Source organism: Sander vitreus, chromosome 23, assembly GCF_031162955.1.
Source record: "Sander vitreus isolate 19-12246 chromosome 23, sanVit1, whole genome shotgun sequence".
Classification (NCBI taxonomy): domain Eukaryota; kingdom Metazoa; phylum Chordata; class Actinopteri; order Perciformes; family Percidae; genus Sander; species Sander vitreus.
In genome coordinates, this window is record NC_135877.1 from 14,995,900 (window position 1) to 15,020,899 (window position 25,000).

The 25,000-nt window shown below is 41.7% G+C and overlaps 1 protein-coding gene across 1 annotated transcript in view; it reads left to right on the top strand.

Annotated features, from left to right (window-relative positions):
• snd1 (staphylococcal nuclease and tudor domain containing 1) overlaps positions 1–25,000 on the top strand; it is a 179,365-nt gene that overhangs the window by 114,707 nt on the left and 39,658 nt on the right. Inside the window, exon 18 of the mRNA XM_078281396.1 lies at positions 23,423–23,564. Coding sequence (XP_078137522.1) covers positions 23,423–23,564 — 142 coding nt within the window. The remainder of the gene's footprint in view (positions 1–23,422; positions 23,565–25,000) is intronic.

Sequence of the window (25,000 nt, forward strand, 5' to 3'; positions counted from 1 at the left end):
ACATAGTAATCAATTTCAGCATTTTTATTTTGGCAAGTTAACTAAATTGTAAATATAATTACAGTGCACATGATTACATAATCACATTTTGTCAAACGAAAGAACGACAATAAGTCCCCCTCAGCATTTGTCTCTGATATTATATACATATGAAAGAATGAATACTGTGGGCCTACATACCTTAGTGGGATTATAAGTGATTATAAGAGCATGTTAAGTTAATATTGGCGAAAAATGAGTTTCTGTGTTCCATTCATTGTCTCAATGCGTACAGCCACCAACAATGTGGAAATGATCCATCTGGTGTTGAGAATAGCCACATATTTCCCCGTTATCATTGAAACTTCCTTTCCTCAATGGGAGTCCTTTGATGGATGGAGGCCTCTCTCACACTGATCCTGATCTCGCCCTGCATTTTCATTATGGCTCCATGAGTCACCCCTGCCAGATGCATGAAGTGCCTGGCCAGCTGTCATCCTTGTCCTCTTTCTCTCTATCTCTGTAACATATTTCTTTTACCCTCTCTCCCTCTCTTCCATTCTCTCTCTCCCACTCACTTCTACCTATTTGGGTCCTTAAGGAGACACAAATGCCTCTTCTCCCCAAATAAATGTGATGGATTGCCGGAGCCAAGAAGGGGCTGTGTTCTTTTTCCTTTCTCTGAATCTATCATGTTCATCAGTAGAGTGTTCCTACTCGTCTTTCTTGCTCTTGGCCTCCCTCTTTTTCCTCACAGATACTCTCCACCTGTGGTTTCCTTTTCTTAAAGTGGTGAAAGAGAGAGCTAAAGATCTTGAGAGTGGTGCAGCGGTGAATATTTAGTCTGGATTTACAACAACAAAAAAGGATAATCTTGCCAGCGATGTGAGCACACCAACCCTGCCACGTTAAATCTACCTGCAGCAAGACGACACATTCCTGACACCTCTGATGACAATTTCGCTACTGGTTTCCGACCCCCTTTGCGGCGTTGAGACAGATTGACTTTCACCACAAGGTTTTGACTTGAGCTAACCTGAGTGCGGACAGGGCCGAGAGGAAAGACGACAGAGTGTTGCCTGAGTAGACCAGACAGACGGTGATTATGTTTGATGTTAGTTTGCCACAGGCACTGGTGCACAGATCAACCACTGCCTGATTTGTTTGTGTGTTTGTAGTGGAGAATGTTGTGTTAATGGAGCACAGGGAAGTTGGTTGTATGTGTGAATGCATCAAGGTTATTATAGTTTTGCATTTTTATTAGTTTTTATTTTTATTTCGTTTTGACTTTTTGTTTTCAAATTCATTTTTAATTAGTTTTTAAAGTGGGTTTGCTAGTTTATTTTTTATTTTTTGAAAATGCTTAGTTTTAGTTTTTATTAGTTTTAGTCTTTTTTTGTAATATGGGTTATTTGTCGGGGGATTCAAAAAGGTCAGAAAAAGTATTGTGTAATAATAACTCAACAAAAACATCATACAATTTTAGAAATATGTATTCACAATGTATTCAACAATAACACCAGTACATCAAATGTAGCCTACTTATGGTCATAAATATGTAAACAGTCTACACAAGACGCCGCAGTAAGTGCAAAATGTGTAAGTGACGTGTTCCAGGAAAAAAACCTAAATAGCCAACAGACTAAAGAATACATGAACAGGTGTTTTCAACTTCGGTTCGAGTGGCAAACTTTTTGAAGTCAATCGAGTCACACAGTTGTGTAGACCTCCCAGTATCAATCCACATATTAACCCACGCTTCCTCCCGCTTTTGGTATTCCTGGGTATTTACTAACCAGCAGCTATCGGGTCGCCGGTGAAAGCCCTCCTATAGTGTTTTCTGTCCTGCTGTTGTCTCTGTCATGCTGCCTGGCCCTGTATCCATACATCCACGCCCAAAGTGGGCTTTGCGTTCTTCTTTACCTTGTTAAGGTAAGCTAGGTTAGCCTCCTAGCTTGTGTGCGCTTCTCAAATGTACTTTTAAATTCATGGGATTTTTCCCTGTAATACATTTTCCACATATTTTACCACCTTTCACTGCAAGGTACTTGGTTTTATCTGACAGTCATAATCAAATAGGTGCCGCTTTCTTCTGACTTTCAGTACCGCCATGATGCCAGGCGAGGGGCACGGACATGTTGTGTTCAATTTGACATGGAATGTTGGAATTTCTGGGTTCCCAGTCGGAAACTACATGTAGGTCGGAAAGATAACGTTATTTGCTCTATGAAAGACATCGACAAAGACGAAAACTAAGGACGTTTACTCGATCATTTTATTTTAGTTAGTTTTGTAAACAGACATTACGGTTTTAGTTTAGTTATCGTTTTTTTGTAATGCCTCGTTTTTATTTTTATTTCAGTTAACAAAAATGTTTTTTCCCACCTAGTTTTCATCATTTCGTTCGTTTCCGTTAACGATTATAACCTTGGAATGCATTGTATGCAACTTGAAGGCAGATGAGGTGGGACTTGGTGTTCTAATTAACCCCAGGAGACAATCTCGAGAAAAAGCTGAGAGCAAATTTTTTCCTGTCTCTCTTTTGAAGTTGTGGATGGTCTTTGTCTGTGTATAGGCTGAGGCTAGGTAGGGCAGATTGCATCTCCTCCCACCTCCCTTCCTCTCTCTCTTCCTCTTTTCTCATTGCCCTTTATTGGCCCTACGGCTGTGGATATGGAAGACATCAGTGGTATTGCTGTGTCAGGCGTCCCTACAAGAACACAAGGTTGTCATAATGAAACTGACTCAGAGGGGGTGCACACACACACACACACTCATAAAAGAAAACTTTGCGTTGGTGGTCCAACAGGGACCCAGGACAACAAGGGGGATTGAGGCTTTCTGCTGTAGCATCCTGAACCAAAATTGCTTAGTTCGTGTGACTTAAGTGAATATGAGGTTTTGCTACAATGAGACCATTGGGACAAAGTGATTCCAAAGGGTTTGAAGAAGAGCCTTTCCTATAGCTCAGCAGATTTTGATCTTGCGCATCAGCATCTCTTGGAACAATATTTGGAACAGTCCTCACAGGAAACCAATGCAGAAGGCTCAAGTTGTGGGCATGGGCACATGCCTTGTTTTGTTCCCCATTACATTATATTTATGGGTCAGCTATTGTTTACATAAATCTCTCTGAAGCGTGTCGCTCTGTCAAAAGCTATTGTGATGCTTTCAGTACTAATGTTTACACGATTCATCTACAAGACAGACCCGGGACACTGTATTGACTTATTTCACGTTGTTTTAACAATGAGTAGATTGTTGCCAAGCAATGCTCATGCTCTCTTTTTAAATATCTTGCCTGGTTTTGCAAAGCATGCTTGTGAATATATGGATGCTCCTAGGGGTAGCGAAACAAATTCTTGCTTACCAGGCATTGCTGTAAACATGACTTGTTGCAAAATCACTGCATTTTGTCTTTGTAATATGAGACGGATCATTGCAGCGATTCATATGATGTTCCAGTATTCCCATGCTGCAGCTGAGTGAAATAAATCTGACAAGATAGCAGCAGTTTGGCACAAAGTGGATTGGGAGCAAGAATTTGACTGCAGAGACATTGGCTGCAGCTTTCATTGAAGTTCCCCTAAGACTAAACAGGTGTGGTTTGTAAATATTTGGTTGTGCTTCAGGGGACTTGTTTTTTTTCCTTGTGAAATTTATGAAAAAGAAAGAAAAGGTAGGAGGTATATTAATGAGAGGAACATCAATTGGCACTCTCAGAAGCTCTTGGTTCTTGTCTACTTGTCAGAGCGTTTAACTATTCTCCAAAGTTTAACGGTTGCATGTATTTTTGTCTACTTGAAAGAAAAGCAACCTAAAAGCTGCAAACTGGCAGAGCAAAGAAACATGCTAGTAATTGGAGTCGTCCAATTATGAAGAGGTGAATCAACAATCGGCCCTCAATAAAAACCAGAGTGTGCTTTCTGTTGAGCAAGTTTTTTTAATTTTTTAATTTATTTTTTTGCTGTAATTACCCAACCTTGAAGGAGATTAACACACTCCAATGGGTCTCAGAGTGTGAGAGGAGGACGGAGAAGAGAGTGAATTGAGAAGAAAGAGGATATGACAACCCCTGTTAAAGATATTTCATGTCACAGAACTCTCCTCCTTTCAGCACTGCCCGCCCCTTTCCTTCAGTCCTTCTCAGCCCACTTCACAGACCACTGTCTCTTTTAACCTCTTCAGTGCATCTTTATGCTCACCCTTTTCACTTGTTCCCCGTCTCTTTTCTCTCTCTCATCCTTCAATTAATCATCCTTGAATGCCTTCTTATTAACTGGTTTAATGCCTTCTCAGATGTCATGCCCTTGTTCTCCTCAGCTGCTTTACAGGTTTTTTGTATCATGGGGGGGCAATTCCTTCTTTGGCCTGGACTGTGGTCAGAGTGAGTCAGGCAGCTGCGTCACGTGTACCCTTTTTGAGAGAAATCCCTCAGAAGCATAAACCCAGGACCCTGTGCTGCTGTTGCTTATACTTCACCCGTCCATCAACGACACTCATCAAAGCACTTGAAGCAGAATCGTTTTGACATTGAGCCTTGTGACATGTCCTTGGCGGAGCCTGATTGAAGTACATAATCTTGTTTCAGCTTTTTTTTTTTTTGGGGGGGGGGAAAGTAGAATCCAAAGTTGCAAGTCCAGCCGACTTGTCTGTCACTTTGCCCTAGGGCCTGTTCACAAGTATACATCAACACATGGCTCAGACCAACCATCTTTGTACTGCAAAGCAAATCACAGCGCTTGGATTTGGATTGGCTGACTAGCATTGTAAGCACTTCTAATTATTTTTGTACATGGCAATTTGTCTCCCTTTATTTCACTTCAATTGCCTCTGTCTCGCTCTCTCAAGGGTCAAGTGAGGCAAGATCTTGCCTTGTAAGCCAAACATCTCGCCACCTAACCAGAAATCCCCACCCCCAACCCACCTGCTTTTTATGTATAATTTCTTACTGTTTTCAAAAGTGCAAAAAGCAACATCTCCCTGTCCTCCCATCTAAGATGTGTCTTCTCAGCAGTCAGCACATCACACACCTGGCTAAATGGGAACACGCTGTGGATGATTCAAGATAATTGGGCTTTTAGAAAAGCTAATAGGCTTGTTCAGGTAGGAAGAAGTTTACCTCTAGTGGACTGGTATTACTCTCATGGATTAGTTATGGTATTCTGTTCTATTCCAATAATAGCATTTCTATGAAAATCTACTTGGTATCATAGGTTTTACCTAGAGCAATTTTGCTTTCAGTAAATTTTCAAAGCGCATGATATGTACAATGGAAGACCATTACCTGCTATGCAACTGGCATGCCGATACTCAGTCTTCTGTAAAGTCTACGTAGAATTGCATACAAGAAGCCTTGTTTGATTTTCAGAGATGACAGTCCCTTTTCGATTATTACCACGCTCAGTGATTTCCTAAGCCCCGAAGCCATTGAAACGCTTTCAGGGTTGCAATCTTTTTCTCTTCCCCTCCCTATTTTTCTTGGCCTCTCACAGTAAAATAACCTGTGGCAGTCACCAGGCAATATCATGGAAAAAGGCTGGGGATTATTATTATTAAAGTAGCTCATCTCTGGAGGCTTCAAGTGAAATAACAAAGTCAATTTGACTCTGTTCCCGATCCTACCTACAATTTCTCCAACGTAGATCTCTCTTAGCCAAATCCCCTTTCTGCTCCTGCAAATTAGCTTTTCTCAACTTCAACCATTTTGGTGTTAGTCCCTGGCTGTCCTCACTCCGCCCAGAATTTCTTTGCAAACATGAAATCATTACTGATATTACTTTTCTCACACAAATTCCATTAGGCCTTGAAGAATGTAGCCTTAATGGCATTCTGGGGAACAACGGATGATTGAACCTGTATTACCATCCCAGTCATCCCTCTCTTCTATCTATCTCTCCCATATATTGCTTACTGCTATTGTTTTTGCATTGTGATTTAACAAATAGAGGCCATGGTGTTTAGACAGGAACAACGTCCATGACCTGGCCAATCACAGAGACTGATATTCAAAGAAGATAATCAATTAACGACCGAGTGAGATACCTGTCCAGTCCATTTGACAGTAAACAGGAATGACGGCTAAGGTAAAGGCTTCTCATGCCAAGATGAAAATGAAAAGGCCCCAGCTACAGGATTGCAGTGGAAGTTATTCTTTAGGAGCAAAGTGCTGATGTAAGATTTACCAGCTACTTTTTTTTTTTATTTCTTGGGCACGGCATTTGCCAACCCACCCGTTTTCCCCATTCCAGTCAGCACAAAAAAAGTCTTGGTCACTTTTGAAAATTTAGATGATATGCGCAATAGGTAGACGAAAGCTACTTACTTTTCAAATGTGTCAGGTAATGCCAAAGAGGTTTCTTTGACAACACAATAAATGCTTAATAAGAATGATAAAGCTGCAATTTGTCCTGCCCTATCAGGTGCAACAAAGCAATCAGTCTACACCCACCCACACAGTCCAATCAGACAGATTAACTCAAAACACCTGTATGAATGTTCAGGGCCTTAAATATAGGGTAATATATCTTTGCAGGTTATGTTCTCAGGGTCACACACGTGCAAAGTTTGTTTGTATTTCTTTGTATTTTGTAGAATGGTTTCAGTACAGTCTGTTGTGAGGCTTTAAATGGGTGAACTTTAGATAAAAAAGAGAGGCACTTTGTCTTATCATATAATTCCAAGTCCAGAAAATTCCCTTATCTTAATTTAATAAACATGGACTGCTGCTGGTTTTGAGGATTGCGTTTCTTTAGTTTTTTGTCTGTCCATGTTTTTCATCCAGAGAAGGGGTCTCAAATGTTAGCTGAAGACTTTCAGCAAACACATTGTGTGCATCCTGCAGACCAGGCATAATGCAGGTGTTGTATTCAAAACTGCTGATTCAAGGTAACTAATGTCACAACACCCATGTTATGTACCGGTAAATGACGGGGCTGAATAATACATTTTCTACATTAAAATGCCTGTAGATCAAATGTTACAATTATGTCTTTTATAACTTATAATTCTGTATCTATTAGAGTATTAGACTATTGTTTCTTTAGTAGCATGGTTTCTTTACTTGTTTTAAGAGGATATTAAAGTGTCAGCTATGTGCAGAGGCCCTGGTATTTCAAATACCAGAAAACTAATGGGAGAATAAAATGGTGTCAGTGGCAGCATTTTGCTCAGTCATCTCAAAGATGGACGGCCGGGAGAATCATTGTCACTGGTGATTTGCATTTTTTTGCCCTTTAAGAGATGAGTGGCTAAAACTGTGCCAAAAGTCACAGTACATCACCTCACCTATGGGCAATCTATTTATGCAATTCTCGCTTGTGTTTCGAATAGGTCGTCCACAGTATTACATAGTGAAGCAAAACCGCAATCTCTAGTCAAATAACCACTAAACTCCAAGGTCTTGGCTTCTCCTTGGGCCAATATTATCTAAACTTAGCACAAAAAGTAAGGAAATGTGTGTTTGGTAGAGCATTTCTCTGGGGTAACAATACTTTTTGGCAATAAATCTTATACCGTTGGAAAGCCTGTTTAGTTCCCTTTCAAATGGTGCCCTATTTGTAAGGAACATGCATTTGTGGGATGAGCAGCAGCCCTATGTGGGTTGCGCCCATGAAGAATTTGCCTTCTCTGCCAATGCCAAACAGCTTATTCTGCCATTGACTCGTTTGGTGTTTGGTGGATTGGATGATTGAAGTTTGAAGAAACAAGACATATTGGCAATTGAACAATTTATTAATTTCACAAATAGGAGCCTCAGTAGCATATGGAAGAACCATACACTGCCACAACAGCCTGACACCTCCTCCTCATGCTGGTCACCAGCCTGGTCACACACTGCTGGGGGATGACATCCCATTCTTCAACCTTCTTCATCCTGTTTGGCATTGGCAGATAAGATTTGGCAAATTTTGCATGTGTGCAACCCACATACTCAGCGCTGCTGCTCATCCCAAAAATGCATGTTCCTTACAAATGGGGCACCATTTGAAAGGGAACTAAACAGGCTTTCCAACGTTATAAGATTTATTGCCAAAAAGCATTGTTACCACAGAGAAATAATCTACCAAACACACATTATCTTACTTTTTGTGCTAAGTTTATTTATGCAATTTTAGCTTGTTTCGAATATGTCGTCCACAGTATTACACAGTGAAGCAAAACAGCAATCTCTAGTCAAATAACCACTAAACTCCAAGGTCTTGGCTTCTCCTTCGACCAATATTATATATTTGGCTCATTACAACACAGTGTTGTAGCTGTAAGTAGCACTGAACAGGTTAGTGCAATTTGATGACTCATGGTGCAGCATTCCTCAGCCTACTGTGGTCAAATAATCGTTTGTCTTTTTTTTTTTTTAGGTATTAAGCAGGATACTACTACCATTACTACTGATGGTGATTATGCTAATCCTCAGAAACAGCATTAGAAATCTGAGCAGAATACAGCGTGATGCCTCTGCAGCACAAGTCTACTAATGCTAATTCTTTGCTTAATAATAATAATAATAATAATAATAATAATATAATAAAAGTCACAATCCAGGGAATTTAAAATCGGATCAAATAGCTTACCCGTTCCAAGCAACGCCATATAAGACAGCAGAACAAAGCTATCAGTGGCTGAGGGGACCCTATCCCATGCGGGAAATCAACACATTCAGTGAGAGAGTGTTTGGCCCCATTGCCAGCGTGTCAATACACAAGCATGATGAAGGTTGCAGTGTTTGTTGGCAAGTGTGAAAGGACAGCGGGATCACAGCAAGGGGACATTGTTGCCTGCAGGGTGGCCACAATGGGAGAGGTGACCTGTGTAAGACCTCACATCTCTGGAAAAGATGGAGAGGACTGTACGCCCCATTATATACCACACATTCGTGTGTGTACTCCTGCCTTTATCTTTCTTCTCAGTACTGCATGCACAAAATGAACCACCTACCACACAAAAGCAAAGAGCATCTTTCATATGGCTAAAAGATTACATAATATGATTCCCAGTGTGCTGTGTACACACACACACACACACACACACACACACTTTGTTGCAGATGGAGGGAGGTGCCACATGTGCACACACCATACTCTCACTGTCTCTCTCCTGCTTACTCAAACACACTTTGAGCATGTGCAGACCAACAGTGTAGACACAGACATACACATGCATACACTCTCTGGTGACCCCCTCCTCACTGTAGACGTCAAGCTGGACCTTGGGTGCCCTGAGGCAGAGAGACAGAAAGACAGAAAAAGAGATCAGTGGACCAGTGATGTGTGTTATTTACACCCCAGCCCCCACTTCTCTCCCTCTCTCTGTGTTCATCCTCTTTTCTTTTTTTTTCCCCCCCCAGTTCCAAGTTGCAAATTCAGCAGTCTGTCAGCTCCACTCGCAGTCTTGTGAATACACATGCAAAAATTCTTTCCATCACAGGCTGTGCATTCATGTGCATGGCAGTCACCTGCAAACTGACGAATACAAACCTGTCTTGATGAGCTAGAAAGTAAAAACTGTGAGACACACTTAATGAAGCGAGCCCATCTCAGCAGTCTCACCTTCTGCGTGCTAAATTATACATTTACATGAGTTGCAGGATTACACGCTGACTTTGAAAATGTCATCTGAAAAATACATCCAGCCTCAAGGACATCAGGGCAATCCTGAGGTATACACACTCTCGGATAAAATATTGTACTTGATGAAGCATATAAACAGGAAGTAGGCCTTTTTGTTTAGCAACATTTTGTCTGTGTGTGTACTTCGTGCACTTGTGCTGCTTCATCTCTGCAGCACTGTGCACATGGTCCTTAATGTCCATGTTTCATTGTTGTGTTTGTGCATATCCTTTAACTTGCATTTGTTTGCATTTCCATTATACATATGATCTTGCGCATGTGTTTATATGCATTTGTCTGTATGTCCTTGGCCTTGTGCTTTCCCTTCTCCAGTCATGCACAGGATTCTTGTGGGCTCTTAGCAGAAGTCCTCAGGGGCAGGTTTGCGGCTGCCTCTGGTTCATCAGTGCAGAAAAACTCAGGCAGCCCCCTCTACCCCTCACCTCATCCCCACCGCACCCATTCACTCTGCTCTCGGGATAAAGGGCTGAGGCCTCGGGTGAAGAGAGAGGGCTTAAAAGAGTGAAAGGAGGTGAAACACTGGCAGTGACCATAATGTGATATGACAGTGTGTTGTATTATGGCTGATTAACGCATGCTCAGCTCCACCACCCGCAATAGAAAACACAAACCCCCAGGTCTGCCTGCCTGCCTTTCTCTGTGCCCCCTGCCTCTTATATCTTGGGGCTTCCCCCCTTTTTTCCCTCTCTCCCCCAATGTCTTCCCCCATCTCTGCTGTACATGTGAGTGTGAAGGACATGCACTGACTGGAGTTGCGCTAGCAGATTGTTTGTCCCTCCTGGGACACTGTAAGGAAACATTTTTACACTTGGTTTGCTGAGGACTGGTTGTGGCTGACTGCTTCCTACCTCCACTAGAATGAGTGTATGGAATACAGGCAGTGAGCCTTGAATTTTTACACCGACCTCAGACTGCAGCACTTTGATTAGTCAGTTACTGCAAAGGTTATTACTTAGGGCAACAGCCGTTACTTGATTCAGTATTATGGGTGTTTACTTAAATACATATTTATCGGAATCAACAAAAAATATTCCCTTTTGGAATACTATATGTATTTAGTTAACACTGTCTTTAAATACTTTTAGAGGTTTAAAGGATTCAGTTGGACGATAACTGAACAAGCTTATATTAGTGACATTCCTGTAACCTTGCAGCAGTTTGTACAGACAACCCTGCTGTGATGTATTGCCATGCCATTCTTGTGAACATCCATTACGGGTAGAAGCAGTGATGGCATTTCCCCCCACAGATAACTGACATTTATTTATTTTTGGAGTCATCAGGCAGATGCTGTGAAAACATGAAGTCTGCACATTTTCGCCCTGCTTCAGGTGTCCTCTTTAATCGTCCTTGTTTAATCAGGGGAAGAAAGAAAACGGTGTGGGCTTTCCACGTTTGCACTAAAGACACATCCAAGTTAATAGTCATTTACACACATTTGACATTATTTTAGGGCCCCTGCTCGGAGCCACACTTAACTCCATTTAATATGGGTCGGCAGTGAAATACCCCTCCCTTGCTTTTTCCCTCCCTGCTTCCCTCGCTTTTCTCTGCTGTCTAATGAAATGCTAAATATTTGTTTCTTGAGGGCACCATTTAAATGCTCTCTCTGCCGGATTGGATCTTTAAACCTTGCCTTATTTAATGAGTTCCGGTTTAATTGGTTCCAAGGCATTAAGATCAGACCTTGCTGACATTGCCCCACTGGCTGGTTGTCACCTAAAAGGGCTATGACGTGCTAGTTGCCTCTGACACCTGTGACCTTGCTAAATATGCATTATTATTTATGTTGTTGTAACTCCAATACACACTGTATTCTAGCCCCATCTAGGTTAAGGCAGATCAGGCCAGTCTACTCATAGCCAGAATGGAGAGAAGAAGCTTATAGCCAGTGTGGATGCTAACACCTCATCAGTTGTCTTTATTACCTGCTAACCGACACAGAATCCTCCACACATTGGCAGACTGGTCTTGGTTGCCAATTCCATTCCCCAAATTTATTTGCTTATTCTTTTCTTCTGTTCGCCTCATGACGGCTCCTCCACTGCATCTTACTCTTCCGATTTTCTCTTACGTTTTTCCCTTTTCACCTCCTCCGCTGTTTCTTCCTCTCATTCATTTGCTTTTGCTTTAGTACCTACACATACTATTCCCATCTTCCTCATCTCGTCTTTAATTCAACTTCTTTCTGGCTCCCTTATTCCCTTCCTCCTTTTTATACTTTCCCAATCTAAGCCCTGAATTAGGCATCCTATTTGTTATTCTCCCCTTACCTTACATGCTCTCTAATGCTTTCTCTCTGCAAGGAGAATGCTAAGTGCATTGATTCATTGATGCAATTTTTTTTTCTACTGTCCTTTTAGTCTTTCTAAACGCACCTCCTTGAAGTGCGATTTCCAACCAGAGCACCCAAATGAAAAATCCCTTGCTCATTTGTCTTAAAGAGGATGTTTGGTAGAGCAGGCACCGGAACTGCTCACTAGGTAACAATGGCTAGATCTTGTACAGTATATCACCCTACAATCTTGTGTTTGTGGTTTCCTGTATTGTTTGTGCGTCACGCTCGACCAGCACAGGGATGACATGAGCTGCATTTCTGCCAACTCCAGAGGGCCAAACCTGTCAAATCAAGTTTTATCTGCAAGACTCATATTTTAGTGTCTTTAGTGGCCTCATAGGAATCGTCACACTGTCCAGCAAAATAAAATATGTTCTTGTGACCCTAGTTAAGTCATAAAATGCCAGTGCACTGCAGTTTGCCATTGCTGGTTTGTGGTAAGGCATTCAATATGTTTGTTAAACCTTAAAAAAAAATGCTAGCCCTTAATAGAAAACGGATGGGTCCTTTGTCATGGGCTGTCAACCTTGGAGCATGGTGACATGCGGAAAGACGAATAGATGGATGAATAAAAGGAAGCAGGGGGAGATGTAGGATTGGGAGGATTGTATTATTGCTCAGAGGATTAGCGGACTGGATTGCATGTGAGTTAATGCTGTCGTGGTTTTAAGATAATTGTATTCGTTGTTTGAGACAATGAAATAATTGGACTCTCTGACACACGTTTTTGTGTGGGTATTTTAGGCCTTTATTTAAATGAATAGCTCTAGTCTTAAAAGGGGAGAGAGAGGTGGAATGACATGCAGCAAAGTGCTGCAGGTTGGAATTGAACCCACGGCCACTGTGTCGATGACTGACCCTCTGTACATGGGAGTTTTTACATGCTCTGTTTCGCCTGCACCTATGAATATAATTTCAAACCTTTTATGTTTTAAGTTTAATTGATTGATTACCACTAAATATTATAACAAATGGTAGAGCATGTTTGTTGTTGTTTATGTGTTCACTTCTGTGTTCTCCACATTGTGTCTTTGTCTTTGATTGACCATTAGAGGTGTGGCTGGCCTAATCCATCTCATCAGTTAAACTAAGAGGGTGGAAGGGTTTATTAACAGGGCGGACAAGGTACTTGTAATAACTCTCTTCCTGCACTCCTCCGTTTCTTCTTTGTCACCAACATGACACGTTATTTGAGTAAAGATCCAGTTTTTAGTGAATTCTTGAATAATCCTTAAGCGTTCCTCTAGTAATTTAGGTCAGTCCACTTTTACTGTGTTCGGTCTCCTGGTTGGCCAGCCCGCAGAAAACACTCTAAATCTAGAGAATGTGACCACTCTGCTAGTTTTGCAAGTGTGTTTTTGTGCATACAGAGTCTCTCGTCCCCCCTCTCTCATGCCTTAGGGAGAGACGGTTACATAAACACGCTCTCGTCATCACTGCACTTCCGATTCCTGCTGTTGTACCAGTCTCTCTCAGTCTCTGTCTCTCTTTCTCTCTATTTTTCCCACATTTCCCTCCATTATTTTCCCCACCTGCTTATTTCTGCTACTTCCTCTATGTGTTAGTATGGGTCTCACCAAAGCATTTCTGCATTATTTCCTAAATGTTACTTGGGGCACAACATTTTGGCTACGCAGCGGTCAAGACAATTGACACTTGAGACAGTTGAGCCACTTTCACATAACAATATACAGTAGAAAGATTCCTCCATCCCAACAGGAAATGGGAAATATTTTTGCTTTGCATATAAGAATCAAATTATTTGCGAATGCGTTTCAAATTACCCAATATAACAGATGTAACATGCTTAGCAATGCCTTTGTATCCATGTACTATTTTACTACTGGTGAACTGCATGCCATGTGGTCATGGATGTGAAGAAAAGTGCAATCAAGGAATTGCACATCCATCAGTGCAATCAAGGAATTAAACACTGAGTCCATCTCACCCATCTCCTTGGTCCTCAATGGGGTTAAATTGGAAAATTTACAAAACTAAAAAACAACACATGGCTTTAGTGCACGGTATTCTAAATGTGTTGATTGCATGCCTTTGTTACCATATTAGTTTGCTTTTGTTCTCTGGCACACATGAATCACTGTGGCAACCTTAGTCCCACCTACAAGGATGCTGATTAGCACAGTTGTTTCTCAGACTGGGAGAGCAGCTATTCACAAGAGCAACACCAGACCTGTGAATCGCTTTGCAAATTGTGAGGTGTGCAAACGATTAAGAGACATCAAGTAGCTTTACCTCTGATGGGATAATATTGCCATCTTTTTCTCCCCTTACTCTTCTCCCCCTCCCCCTTTCCATTTCCTTCTCTTCCCTCTTGTATTCGCTTCCCATTGCTGCTCCTCACCATTGCCAGATCCATATTAACCTCTCTGTCACTCTCTGCTATCCTGCATCTATTCCCATTCCCTCAATCCCCACCAGCACTGGTTCCTTCCCTCCGTCCGTCGCTTCCTCCTTTTCACACCTCTATTTTTATTTTTTTGCTTCTTCTTGAATGGAGAGATAATAGGGGGTAGAAGAACACTGGAGTGGAAGGTGTGATCGGAGACAAATGATCAGGAGTCCTCCACAGAGAAAAGAAGAGATAACGTTACCCTGGAAAACCAGTCGTCATGGCAACACTGTGGCCGCTCGGGACATACTAGTCTGTTAATTAAAAAGTTGATTAATTGCCTTTTAATTGCATGCTTATACATTGTTACATTGAGGTAGTCCTAATTCTTAATCACACTACTTTATACCCACTTTTTTCTTTCCTCTTTCTCTTCCAATCCTTGTTCCTTTAAGCTCTTCTGTAATTTCCAGTGATCACACAGAGACTGTGCACTCACGGACAATAATCCGCTTGAGTTGATAAACATATCTTACAGAGGAAGGATGAAAGGAACAACAGCAGGCGGAAGGGACACAGAGCGGGCTAAAATACTGTGTATTCATTGTTAATTTCAGCCCCGTTTTTATTCTGCATGATGTTTAGCCAGGTGGGCGTATTCATAGAAAGAGCCAGAACCCATTTGGCTTCAAGGTCATAAGAATGTCTGTTGGAGGGGAAATCAATGCAGAATAAATGTAAAGGACAACGACAGAGAGAGTGGGGAAGTCATCCGGCATATCACACACACAAATGCAAAATCAATGCAGGACAAGCAAACATTGTAATCAAACAGAAATCAAGCAAAGCTAATGTCGCTCTTTACAACCCACCACCCCTCCTAGCAAGGTTATCATGATACACAATCAGACAAAGTGTTTGTCTTGGCTACAGCTTAATTATTTTTGTTGTCGTCCTGTCCCCCCCCACTCTGTCTCTTTCTTTCTGCCTCTCTGTCTACGCAATTTGAAGATTGAGTGTCTGTTTCATGTGCCCTTGCACTTGCAGCTGGTCGACTTTAATTGCATGCTTATTCCCCAGCGCTGCTTTTGTTTAGCTCTGACATCTTGCTTGGCTTGATCATCTTTTAATGACCGCAGATAAACACACTCACTGCTCCGGTAAAAAAACAAACAATAAAATAAAAAAAATAAAAATAAAAAAACGGCCCACTTGACATAAGGCTCAGTAGGCTGGAATGACTGCCTCCAGGGACAATGCGTGTGTGATCTGTGAACAATGCTTGGTTCGTACTCTCAGCCGTCTGGTTTTCCATACCAGCTGAGTTGGGTGGCGCCCATGAGGACGGTGGCACAGGTGTAGATTAATGTGTGCACGTATCACCCTGATTACATATGCACCCACATGTCCTGTTTCCATGGTAACACCATGCCCCCCTTCAGTTCGCGTGTGCATATCACCATCTCTGTCAGGTGCAAGTTAGTACTTTGTTTTCAGCATATTTCTTTGTCATTTTATGTCATTATGTCTTTTATTTGCTTTTTCTATTTTATTATGAAGAATGTTGCAACAGCTGGTCTTGAAAGGTACTATATAAATAACTTATGCACTTACATTCTAATAGTACGCTGTCAACGGGCTGACAGACCTGCTCCCACCCCCAAACCAACACAAGCATGTCTAGGTGGATCATTTTAAAAGTGTAACAAGTTACCGCCACGATAGCCTTAGGTCGTTTCCAATCCCTTGACTGTTGCACGTGTGTCTGTGTCCTGAGTATGTGTGGCAGCATAAGGGGGGGGGGGGTCATATTAGCTGTGTAAGCCGGGGTTGAGTAGCCCTGCCGCCTGCCTGCCGCCTCTGTGATGGGAGAACATCTGTTGGCTGTGATATGAAGCTTTGGAGTATCTCTTTCTCTCTCCTTCTCCCTCTCTCCTTCGCTAGCTCTCCCGTTTCTGTTATGAATTCCCCAGCTGTTCGGCTCCCTCCCTTCACCTAAAAACCCTGTCCCGTGCCACCTGTGCAGTTTTAATGCATAATTTATCTGCTAAGTAACCACATCCGAGAGACTCATCCCTCCATCCATCTCTTGCTTTCCCTCTTTCCCCTCAGTGTTTGGCTTGTGATGTTAAGTGGACACCTAATTTTTTTTTATGTTCTTATTTAAGCAGATTAGCATTGATTGGGTTCCAGTGGTGGACAGTGTATCCAAGAGTTGAAATCTAGTCAGTGTAGCCTCAGCTTGAACCTGATCTTAGCACTGTATCTCTTTGAGGTGTGTTCTATGTGTTTTTTATGTATTTGGCTCAAATACTGTTGTTTTGTCTGAATTCACTGTAAACTGAAATGTCTCCTGCAATTACCACATAAACTTGAAAATCTATTGACTTTTTTTTTGCTTTCAAGTATTAAAGAATTACAGAATCATATTATTCTCTCAGTATAACATCACTTTCACCTCCAGATTTTTCAGAATGTCGGTGGAATCTTAACTGGCAGCAAACCAAGAAACCATAAAACCCATGTTTTGACCTCTCCATTGGCAAACAGTCAAGTATAGGATTGATTTACAGAGTTGATTGATAACTGTTGAAACTTGGCTTGAGGTGCTGTCTGAAATCCTCACACATGACACTTTTGCCTGTGCTGAAGTTTTTTTTTGTGTATAATTATTTATTTTTCTTGCTGCTTCATACAGTTGATTGCAAAAAGCTATTTTAATACTGGTATGTTTATACAGATAGTTTGTTGTTTGACAAGAAGGCAAAAAAAGAACCGCCTTTGGAATTCTTTGCATGCTCGATGTGTTAAACCAATTGCCTCCCCAGACATGATATACTGGTTCTACGTGATTTACAGCTTGTCAAATAGCCCTGTGTGCAGCCAACATTTTATGTTACTGTGTCCACGTGTGTGGCCTTGCAGGCCCATAAGCAGTCGCACTGTATTGGCCCACTGTGGCAGGAACGATGTTGCAACCACATCGTAGCTCAACCTGGATTCTTCCCAAGGCCACGACTATACCTCTGTGCACATACCTGTGTTTGTGTGTACTAACACAGTCTTTGTTTTATGATGCAAGGCTGCCATGCATTATGTCTGAATATGAGGAGAGCAGGGAAGGAACGATAAAGAAGTCCCCTCCTCCCACTACCATGGCTGCTCCTCTTATTTATCCCACCACGACAAGGCGAGTGATCAGGGTTAATGTACCAACAACCCCTCTTAACCTTGGAGACGGGCTTCTTCGAGCCAGGCGATTGCATTGGGTTAATGTCTTTTCTCTTTACTGTACAAGAGTGATTGGGCCACCCTGACATCTGTCACTCAACCCACTGTCCAATCAAAATCAATAAAGTCAAAAGGTCTGTTGTGTCACATACATTGTGATCACTGTACCTCAAATGAACTCTAAAACGTCCATAAATCAAAGTGGGGGACCCTGGTATGGCAGAGAACTTACCCGACACCAGCCTCTCATCACAGTTGTTGGCAGTGATTCATAGTGGTTTGAAAAGGAACATTTGCACTTATCAGCGAAGAGGACAAAAGGTTTTCTTTTCAACATGTTGATGTATATTTTTATTGAAATGGCCACATGGACAATATTCCTATGCTTTTTTTTTATTTCATAAAGGGTGATTTTTTTTCGCAGACTGCACCCCATAAAATCACATTTTGTAAACAAAAACGACACTATCTGTATTTAGTAATACAACCATTTATCAGCCATTAACCTTTCATGATCAAGAGCAACATAAATATTAATCATTGATAATAAAAAACAAGCTGCTTAATGCACCCATGCATCCTTAATATGGTGATTTTTAAAAGTTACATATTATTTTAAAGCCACATGTTGAAAAGCACCTAATGTGTATGCTCATACTGTATACACAGTAGTACACTTGAAAAATGTTAGGACTTTAGGAGGAGGCAGTGTAATCCTAGCAGCTGTGATATGGCAGATTGCCCCTCAGTGAAGCAATTGTCCATCTTGTTGATCATTCTCCGCCTTTAATGGTTTAGTCAATACAGACAACATCATCGAGCAACAGGAAATCCAGGGTCGTCCACCTTTCTGCTACATCATCATCATCATCGTGACTCCAATGCAGATTTCAAATTAGCTCACACTTTGTATGCCAATCAAATTCTTTTCTAGTGCTAATGACAGTGATAATGTCTGTACATAATATCATGGAAGGGACACCCTAAAAACTAAAATGGAACATAAATGCAGAGTTATTAAAAAAAATATCACTTTTTGGGTAGATTTGGGCACAGTGTGTTTTACTAAATTTAGTAACAGAGGGATTGGATTTACAGCAACAAAAAAAAAGTTCAGGCAGTGTTTAACTTTTCATTTAAATATGCAGCCTTTACAGACTTCCCTTTGATACCATCTCTTGTTGTATCATTGTATGAGTAAAGCTCACTCAGCTAGCATCTAAACAGAATACAATTAATCATAGGTAAATATTGTCCTCTCTATTCTTATGTGTAGCGTTACGCCTTTTGAAGTGAGCTTCTAAAGACAAAAGGCTACAAGTGAACACTGAGAGACGGAAAGAGAAAAACGCGCCCTCGATGGAATAAATTAACCATTCTCTCTAAAAGGGATTCATCAGGGATATAATAGGGGCTAAATTGATTCACAAAGTGCACTCTTATGACTAACATGCTCCTACAATTGTTCTCCAAGTGTGATTGGGTAATGAATTAACAATGGAACTATGTAAGAAGGGAGGCCAACCTATATTATCTTGCTCATATTACTCTATACTTCTGCTACTTTGCGACAGCTGCATTGTTTCAGAACTACACAAGTTTGTCACGGGTTGCGAGGGCTGACCAACCTTGTCCACTGATGTGTGGTTGAATCTGTGGGCAGCGACATGTGCATACTGCAGCTGTCACGTTCTGTATGTATGCGAGTGCAGTAGTGAAGGGAAGACAGGTTAATGAGGAATTGTTGGACTGTTTGGGCTGTATTTAGTGTAGCGCTCATAACGTTCTTTTCGAGGAGCGCTCTCTTCTGATTGTGTCGGATTAATCACAAAAAGGGTGTAACATGTTCCTAATTTCATAGGAGAGTGATTAGAGATTCAGTTCAAAACAACTTGTCAACCAGATTTGAGTGTTGGAGATATGAGTCGGACAGTTAGTCAGTTTTTAAATATTGTTCAAATGTTTCACTGAACAGTTATAGGTTTAAACCAAACCATTTGTTTTTTTATCATATAAATGTGGGCACTTGTTTCATAAGAAAGTGCATAGCATGTACTTTCGAGAGCAGTGGCGATTTTTGTATCCATAGACCATACACACACATTACTTGAATTGACACACTGCCACCTTAAATCAGTGTTCAAACCAGCCCTCACCCCCTTGTTCTGGCACTGTGTGTGTTCAGTCATCCATCTGTCTGTGTATTCACCCACCTGTGCTTGTATGTGTGAATCCACTGTACAAATGTAGCACAGTTGCTTAGTCTTTCTAGGCTGCCGCGCTCTTCATCAAATTATAAATATTCAGACAAAAGCGCACTAAGCTAATCAGCAGCTGACTTAACTCCAAAATAGGGCTACACTTGTCAAAGAGCTACTCTTTTTCAATCGGTAAAGTTCCGGTGTTCCAGGCTGGGAAAGTACGATGAGATATATATATATAACCAGGTATTTCTCCTTCAGGGCACTAGGCATTGTGCATCCAGGTTTCACTTGTATAGTAGACCAATTTGGCTATTAAAAGTTACAGTGGCTGGTGTCTCAGAAAGTCATAAATTCTATAAACAGAAAATATTTTTCAATTGTGAACTAATCATTTTTTACTGTAGTGTTGTTGAAAAAAGGAACCAGATGAAAAAGCAGTAGGATTACCGGGGTGTAGCAAGAAAAAGGAAGCCAGGGAATAGCAGAAGAAGAGAATGAAAGGTAGAGAAGAAAACAGATTTGTAAAATAGAAATGGGAACAGGCTTAATCCTTACCACACATGCTTGAACACTTCTTTCATGTGGCTTTGATAGTCACCATGTGCAACAATAGAGCTACATAGCTCCATCATCATATTGCCCCACTGGACTCTCTTGGGTGTAAGTGTTTTGTCATTCATGGTTTGTGAAGGTCAGCCTAACCTGCCGTCTCTCTCAGCTTGGCCTCCATTATTAGGACTTGTTGTCCTTTCAGCCTGAACTTAATGGCCTGCCGCTTTTTCCTTTTTCCCCATCTTTCTATCACTCTCTTCTCTTACTCTCTCGGTCTCTCTCTCTGTCTCTCATTGTCTCTGGCAGCTTGGTGGCTCTAGCGTCTGGCTGCAGTTGCGGGGCAGCAGCAGAAGCAGCAGTCACATACCTGCATTCAAGTGGAACAAACGGGATGGTTGGCTGCTCACGGAAGGTCACCAGCCCTGGGCACAGCGTGTGTGTGTGTGTGTGCTCGTGCGTGTGTCCATGCATTTATTTGCGCTTTAAAAAGAGATGAAGCTCTACAGTGTTTCTAATGTCGATGTTAAAGAAGAGAGAGTTTTACTTTTTTTTAACGTGCAGTTTTTGTGAAATATTTGTGTGAGTGATAGCTTCTGCTCAGCGATTACCATTCGATATTGTAAATACTCACCAGAGCTACAACTACTTCAAATATTTTTTTCCCAGGCCTCCTTTTGGAGCCACACTCGTGCAACTTGGGGTAACCAAAGTTTCTTAAACATTTCATTGAAAATATTTTCAGCTCAATTTGTGACTCTTATGGCGTGCCTATACAGGAGCCGTTTCATTCTATTACCATCGTTTTTTTTTAATGCTTCTATTTTGATCAATCCAGGCTACATAACGGCTCACGTTTCTCTTCCGCTATGCGCCCAAAACACTACCCAAAGCAGACGGTGGACTAAAGCTACTGCTGCTGCTCTGCTAATGTGCCACTCACGCTACGCCTCCTGCGTAGATACCGTGTTAGCCCCAATTCAAACATATAGCTATAAAGAGAGTAGAATAAGCAGCAGGATGTCATTTTCAGTGGAATGGATTGAGCGATTGGAATGAGCCTAATATAGGACGCAATGTCAGATGTGACAGTTGTTTGTTTCGTCTTATTGACTTTGTATGTAGTTGTGCAACCCCTAAATTTCAATCAAGTGGTCTAGTTTTCTCTTCAGCACATGTAGTGCTTCATAGAGTACTTTCAAAGGGGAGAAAATGTGTTTTTCTATCAGTCGTTGTACCCGTCTCTTGTCACTGTGACAGCCACACTCAACACTAAGCCAGAGGTCAACAGGAAGCCTTGTGGCTGCACTTGGTGTCCAATCCCGGCATAAGCCTACCCACCTGTTACCACGCTAAAGGTATCTCAGTGATGGCCACCAGTCTAATGAAAGGTGACACTCTAATCTTTGTCTTCCCTAATTGGTGCTGCAGGTTTGATTAAAAGCAAAGCCATGTCAGCTCAATTGCAATGCGGGAAGCATGTTTATATTCCAGCATTTGTGACTGTGCATATAGCGTGTGCATATGGCTGCATATAAGTGTGCTCATAATGCACGTGCCTGTCTAAGGCCGTACAATCTTGGGGTTTACGGAGCGTGGCTGCGTTTTCGGTCTTCATTAACCTTGCTCGCCCTCAATCCCAAGAATTTCTACCTGCTTTTTTTTCCTCCTTCCTTCACTTCTTTTCCCCTTCACTTCTTCCGCTCTTTTCTTCTTTTTTCTTTGCAGCTTTTGTGGGATGAATAACGGAATATAATTAGGTAATATGACCCTGTCTTTTGTTAGGGGATAAGCAGGGCAGCAGCACTCTGTTCTTCTGTCACTTGTTTCATGGGTAACAGTTCGAAGCATTTCTTCAATGGTAATGACTATTGTTGTTGTTTTTTTCCTCCAAATCTCAGTCACCAATTTCTCTGTCGCTTGCACAGAGAAACACACACACACACACACACACAAACACACACGCACAGTTCACTCTTGTAAGACTCTTGCCACTCTACATCAATAAGGTAATAATCTTAGTATGCTAAAGAGCCAGCATATAAAAAAAAAGCCTTGGGTATGATTAACGAAGTCTTAGCACTAGCGTCACTCTGCAGATGAGCTAAGGCAGAGTAAAAAAACTAGCTAATCTAATTAGCTTGATTATACCATGCAGTTAAATAATTAGCCAGAACCTAATTGGCTAATATCACTGCGCTGTTAGAAAAAAAACAATCTGCCTCTTTTCCCTCTCTTTCTATAACATTTAAAAGTAAACACTTCCCAAATGGCCTGCAGACATGCACGGTAACAAGCTGTGCTGCTGCTGCTGCTTCTGCAGAAGAAGTTGGAGCACTGTGAAGCTTGGTTGCACTTTTTGACTTTTGAGTTCCCCGCCCAGCTTTACACCCTGTCTGCTCCTGTACATCTCCAGTACTCCCCTTCTCCAGCGTTTCATCTGCAGGGAGTTGATTAGCTCGCTTTCATCCTGACCATCTTGTGTTGATGCACGTGCTTAATACAATTACTGTACTTGAAGCTGTATACAAACACCCTGTATTTAGTATTGAAAAGCACAGACTCTTTCTGCTGCATCCCTTGCTCTTTGTAAACACACAAACACACATACATCTTCTGACATCCATGCAGTTTGATATGTGGCCCAAAGCAAAGCATTTCTCCCTAATGAGCCTCCTGCTCTCTGTTTCTCCTGGGGAGCCGAAAGAGAAGTAATCTTGGTGCAGCTTTGTAACGTCATGGTGGTTCAAAAAGCTGTGGCAGAAACAAGATTGTACCATATGCTGTCTGCATCATGGGTTAGAATTTGGCCTAATAAAATGAGTAACAAAAATGTTTCCATACCTGGTATGTCAGCAAGATATTACGGTCTCTGTTATTATTGCGGTGCTCTCACCAGAATATAAAAAGAGACCATGATATCAGTCACCAAATCAGTCATTACTGACTAGTGTGTGAATCACTGTTATGCCTCAAGTGGGTGGGAAAAGATTTAGTGACTGGACATATCAAGGACATTCCCATCTTCTCAACATTAGTCTGTCACGTTCTTTTACACACAATCTATTGTCTTTATTTGTATGGTTGCAGACGTCTGGTATTTGTTGCAGTCACTGACCTGGATGTGTCCCCTTCCTTGTAGATCTGGGCCAATTATGAGGAGAAACCAGTCGAGGAGGTTGTGCATGTAACGGAAGAGAAGGAACGAGTGGCCAACTACAGAGCAGTATACGTCACCGAAATCTGTGACACCCTGCACTTCTACACCCAGGACGTAGAGACAGGTACATTGAGATTGTTTTTGTTTTTTTGTGTGCGCATGAATGCGTGAATGACCGACTCAGATGGACAAAATTCGACACCGAACACATGGGTAACTCAAATGTTGAAATAGTTTCGTAAACATGCTGTATTACTCCATTCTACAATGACTATTTCATCATCCTATGGAATCCTACACAAAATACCACCATCAACATCTCTCCACACAGAGGTGCGAGCAAGGGCTCTCTCACTTTTTATTCCCTTTTAACACCACACTGACTTTATGAATGACAATTATCTCTACCACTCTGACATTCCCCTCATCCCTTGCTGCAGTATCCTCCCACCAGCAGAGACGAAACAAAGGACGTCCTACTTGTTATTACTACTGAATGACAGGAATAAATCACGCCATCCCCTCTTGTCACTAGTGACAGGGGGAGGTAAGGAGAGAAAAGTTCGGAGATGGGAAAACTAACAATCCTTAGTATTCCCGCGTGGCTGCTCCCTCTGACAAGCTCGCTCTCTCTCGCTCTCTCTCTCTCTCGTGTGTGTGTGTGTGTGTGTGTGTGTGTGTGTGTGTGTGTGTGTGTGTGTGTTGTACATAATACCTCCCTTCATTCTGTTTTGTTCTGGGTAACGGTCCGTCTTTTAGGTAGTATACTTAACGAGCCATCCTCTGCAATATCAAAATCAAGGTATGTGTATATGTATACTGTACATATGCATCCATGTTTAATTGCAAGTGCAGCACAGCAGTTTATCAGTAAGTTTTCCAAGGTAGCAACAGTAACTAAGGGCAGACGGAGCTCACTCTTTTGGCTGCAATTCACTAAGCAACGCTTTTGCTATTATTGCCACCACAGTCAGTATTTTAAGGTCCACATAATGAGAGAATGGAGTTCTCATTTCAGAGATAATAGTTAGAAAAACGTGGAATAATCAAAAAGCACATGTCCCGCCCCTTTCTGAATCATCATTATGATCTTTGAAAGAGTATTAGGATTTGAAGCAACCTGTCCTTGACACCTTAGGTTTTGTGACTTAATCATTGTCACAATTACACCAAAACCTGACTCACAAACTAGCTGGAACAGATCTAAATACTTCATGCCAATGCCCTATCCCTTCATCGTCTGCCAGTTTGTGTGTAGGAGCAGTACAGGATGTGGAGGTCTTCCTCTCAAAGCCGCCCCCCACATCTGACTTCACTGGCAGTCGACTGTCAGAGGCCATGACATTGACTTCTTAGTTTGCCTAACTGCCGCAATTAATTAATTTGCCTCCATTTACTGCCAATTTGAGCCTAATCATCACTCACACCATAATAATCCAATCACATATGAGTGTGGAAAGCGTTTGGCCCTTATTTGTTCTTTTGAATGCCCCACCTACCTTTCTTTCCTCCAGTTGTTAAGTGTGCACAAGCACGTTTTTAATCTTTGCGGCATGAGCT